Raw genomic sequence first — 4420 nt, forward strand, 5'->3', positions numbered from 1 at the left:
TCTTGTTTGACCCCTGAGGAAAGGGTGTTTGCAACTTTCCTCAAGGATCACTACATATTGTACTGAAAAGAGCACTGAGGAGAGCGGCTACACAGCGAACCGAAAAGGCAACCTGCAACCCCTGCTCCAACCGTGCAGGCGGAGTCTGCGTTGCTGGGAGCGCGGCAAGGGTGGGGGGGAATGGGAGGAGCGCGGCGCTGCAACCCAGTGCGCATGACCGCTTCCGTTGCCAAGGCAGCGGAAAGGCGCCACCCGGAAGAGGGCCCCGGCTCTGCTGCCGGCACCTAGAGGGACCTGTTCCGTGCTGTCTCAGGCCTGACTGGTTCCTGAGTCAGTCTTAACCAAGGTAAAGTAGGCGAGGAGCTGAGTGTTGCAAAGGAATGGCCACCCGCCTAGAAGCTGAGGATTCAGAGGAGCAAGGTGAATTGGCCCAAACGGACATCAGCGCTACGGCCGACCTTTCCAGTGAGACCATCCCGTCCTTCACTGAGGAGGTACAGAGTTCCTGTTCATTGAGTTCCTGCAGACGACTGCAGCCCAGGTCCCAGGACTCTGGGAGCAGGCCTGGGAGTGCCAAGTCGACCACATGCTGGGAATATCAAGACAAACCATCTGAACTTTCAGAAAGGAGGTTTAGTTGGAAAAGGATCAACTACCTCAAGAGCAAAGAAACTAACTGTGGACGGTACCAACCAGACACTAAACTTCTTCAAACAGAAATCACTGCGGTATCTGATGAACAATTGAATGCCCTGCAGTCCTTTTGCACCAGTAAGGTAAACCTGATCCATCACAGAACAACCTCTAAGGAGAAGAAAAGCAGCAGACATAAAAAGCTGCCGCATAGCTTGGATGCAGAGGCTTTAGACATAGGGGCCTTAAACTGTGCCGTCCCTGATGAGCTTATGAACAGAATCTGTTTAAAAAACATGATGGCAACACTGAAGCAGGTGGCCACGGCTAAGCAACACATTTCTTCCAGGTGTCCGAACTGTAACAGAAAAAGAGCAGAATTGGCTCAATCTGCCTTCCTGAAACGAAAGAAGACTTTACTGGAGTCATTTCTACTCCAAGAGAAAATAGATGAACATCTTCATACCCAAGACTTTCTTACCCTTATTGGAGAAGCACACCAGGGCCTTCCCAGGCTTTCAGATGACCCCAGAATGGTCTGGAAAAGACTGAAGGAGAAAAGTCAGAAGAGATACTCTGGGTTTGGAAGGTCAGATACAGAACAGAAGATGTAGCAGAATGGAAATAGCGCTTGGCATTCTAATAGTGCTTTTGCTCTGTCACTTCTCACACCTCTTATTCTAACCAAACAGGAGATGCTGTTTACTAATGATAATGTATAATGTGGATAGATGTTTTTGTTGTGTATTTGAGTAATTATCATTTCTACAGGCTGTCTGGAAACTAACTTAAAACTTTATTATGCTTCTTTCATGGATCCGAGGACTAAAAACTTCCAAACCAGCATCTTTTCAGGGAGATCCTGGTGGTTTGGACTAGTGTTTTGAGAATACAGATAGAAACATGGAAATGTAAGAGATACTTAGAGAGGTAATCATTGACTGTCTTGGTGAAGAAATGGATATGGGTATTTAATGAAAGGTAAATACTGAGAGTGTTACTAAGTTTCTGACTTCTGTACTTGAATAGATAATAATTTCACTAAATTACATACAGAAATATTGGCAAGGATCATGTTTGATAAGACTGATTAAGAGTGATTATTTGAACATGATTGTTTCGAGGTATATTGGAGGCATCCCCTTTGAGAGGTTGAGAAAGTTTTGGTTATTTGTGCTCACAGTCTGCAGATTTGAAGTAAAGGGAAAGGGCCACAGATCATTGGCATGTAGTTGGAAACTGAAGACATAGACGTGGTAAGCTGTTCTGGAAGAGGAGAGGGTGAGAACAAGAGGTATGGCCAGCTTCTGAGAGATTCCACAGTTAGTGGCTGGATGGAGGAGAACAAGCCAGCAGAGAGAAGAAATTGTCATAAAATCATAAAACCAGGAACTTGTAGTGCCGCAGACAGCAAAGAAAGAATATTTCAAGAAGGAGGGGTTTCATGAGCACACAAATGCCATAGAGAGTTCATGTGAGAGGCTGTAGTCATGTCTTGGGCTCTGGTTACCTTAGCAACAGCTGCTCTACTTACAGAAATTAGCCAGACAGGCAAAGTGTGTTGAGGAACAAATGTAAGGAAATGAAGGGTGTGAATATAGACTACTTCTCGAAGTTCAGCTGTGGAAGAGAGTGAGGAAGCTGGAGGTATATGTATAATTGAGGGAAGAATGCCCTAATAAATTATCTAAAAAATTATTTTGGTCATAAAGAGTTTATAAAACTTCTTTTGTCCATTCTGATTTCCATTCTGATGAAACAGTATTATCCCCTGAAAATAGTTATTGGGGAAAATGTTAGCTAGCATTCTGAGAAATTATATTTATTTTTCATAAAAATATAAATCCTATAATTTGTGACAATACCTAGAAGTCATTTTTCTACATGTTTAACACCTAAGCTATCATGGCCAAAAAAGAAATTTGTAAAAATCAGCATAAAATTGTATTTATAACATATTCCAATACCACTGTTTGATTTTAGATGTTCATTTATGTATAAAGATATTCCTTCTCCTCTACAATTTATTGCATTTCTTAACTCATTCTTAAATAAAATGGAAACCAAATCATTAACATTTGCATAATAACTTTCTGTTTGAAATACACATTGTGTCATATTTTATCTTTGGCATCTCCATGTAGTCACATTTCACATAATCAAAATTCTGAATAATTTTCCATTTAGAATCCCCCCATTAAAGGTCATAATCCACCCATGTGGTTAACTAAGCTAGAAATCATAGAATCATCTTTTGTTTTCCTCTCTGTAACTCAAACCCTAAGCTATTTTTCAGCAAGACCATTAGATCTTTCTTCTTCAGTATCTCCTGACCATAACTTCTTATTTCCAGCTCATTGCCACCTGCTTCCGCATCTCAGCCCTCCCACTCAGCGCTTCTCCATATAGTTCTCAGCATTATCTTTCCAATGTACACATCCGTTCAATTAATTCCCTTGACTGAAAAAATTTAAATGACTAATCAGTGCATCAGAATAGTTTAAATTGATCGAGGCTACATATTAAGGCCCAATTTACCTATATAATCTCATCTTCTATTCTCCCCACCCTTCTATAAGCTTCTCTACCAAGACTTGCAATTCCCTGAGCTCATTATGGTTTACAAGTACACATTTGTTTTGCTAAAATTCTCCTAACTGCCTTTTCCAGCTGCTGTGCTCTTTTCCCCTTCCTCATGCTCCGCTCTCCTACTCTCTCTCCTCTTCCTTATTTAGTTTTAAATGTCACTATAAAATAAGTAATATATTTACATGGCTCAAAAATCCAAAGGATATTACAGAATTGGTGTGAAAAGCTGCCCTTCCACTCTGGTTCCAACCGACTTCATTCTAAGCTGGCCTGTCGCACCCCTACTCCGCTAGGGTTAACATTTGCTTGATCGTGGGGGAAGTTGGGTATCCTGGGATAACAGCGCAGGCAGGGGCAATGCAGGGAACTGGGGAGCGGCTACTTACCAACGGGGGCAGAATATTTGTGTTGCAAGTAGTACAACCAAATTAGTGTATGTGGCTAGCTATGCATGTAGCTCATAAGAGGCCACTTATATGAGTTTCTCATGTATTTTTCCAGTGTTTCTTTATACAAATACAAACACTAAAGATAATTCAGTATGTACTCTCTTTGGTACCTTTTTGTTTTTGCTATTTTTTTCTTGTGATAAAAATATATATGTGATAAAATACACATAATACATAAAATATATATACCTATATAAAATAAAATTTGCCATTTTAGTCATTGCTACTATTCAGTGTTATTGAATAGGGCTGTGAATTGTACTATCAGTGGTAATAATTACATTTACTATGTTGTGCAACTGTTACTACTATTTCCAAAACTTTCCATTACCCGAAAGAGAAACTCTTGATTCATGAAGCAATAATTCCCCACTCATCTCCTTCCCAGATCTTACCAAGCTCAAATGTACTGTTTATCTTTATTTATTTGCTTATTCTAGATATTCATATAAGTGGAATCATAATATTTGTTCTTTGTGTCTTGCTTATTTTATTGCATACTGTTTTCAAAATTTATTCATGTTGTAGCATGTATCAGAATGTCGTCCCCTTTGTGGCTGAATAATATTTCTTTGTGTGTATTAACATTGTTCATTGATTTGTGATGGGTCCTTTGATTTTACTTTTTGGTTATTGTGAACAGTGCTGCTATGAGCATTAGCAGACATGTTCTGAGCAACTGCTTTTTTAAAAAGATTTTATTTATTTTTTTTAGAGAGGGAAGGGAGGGAGAGAGAGAGAGAGAGAGA

At 40.0% G+C, this 4420-nt stretch overlaps 1 protein-coding gene across 1 annotated transcript; it reads left to right on the forward strand.

The window, feature by feature from the left end:
* Positions 1–233: 233 nt before the first annotated feature.
* Positions 234–2048, forward strand: C11H8orf48 (chromosome 11 C8orf48 homolog). Its single transcript, XM_028526940.2, has one exon. The coding sequence runs from the start codon at positions 381–383 to the stop codon at positions 1245–1247; it is 867 nt and encodes a 288-aa protein (XP_028382741.1). The 5' UTR covers positions 234–380; the 3' UTR covers positions 1248–2048.
* Positions 2049–4420: the final 2372 nt, after the last annotated feature.

Source organism: Phyllostomus discolor, chromosome 11, assembly GCF_004126475.2.
Source record: "Phyllostomus discolor isolate MPI-MPIP mPhyDis1 chromosome 11, mPhyDis1.pri.v3, whole genome shotgun sequence".
Classification (NCBI taxonomy): Eukaryota; Metazoa; Chordata; class Mammalia; order Chiroptera; family Phyllostomidae; genus Phyllostomus; species Phyllostomus discolor.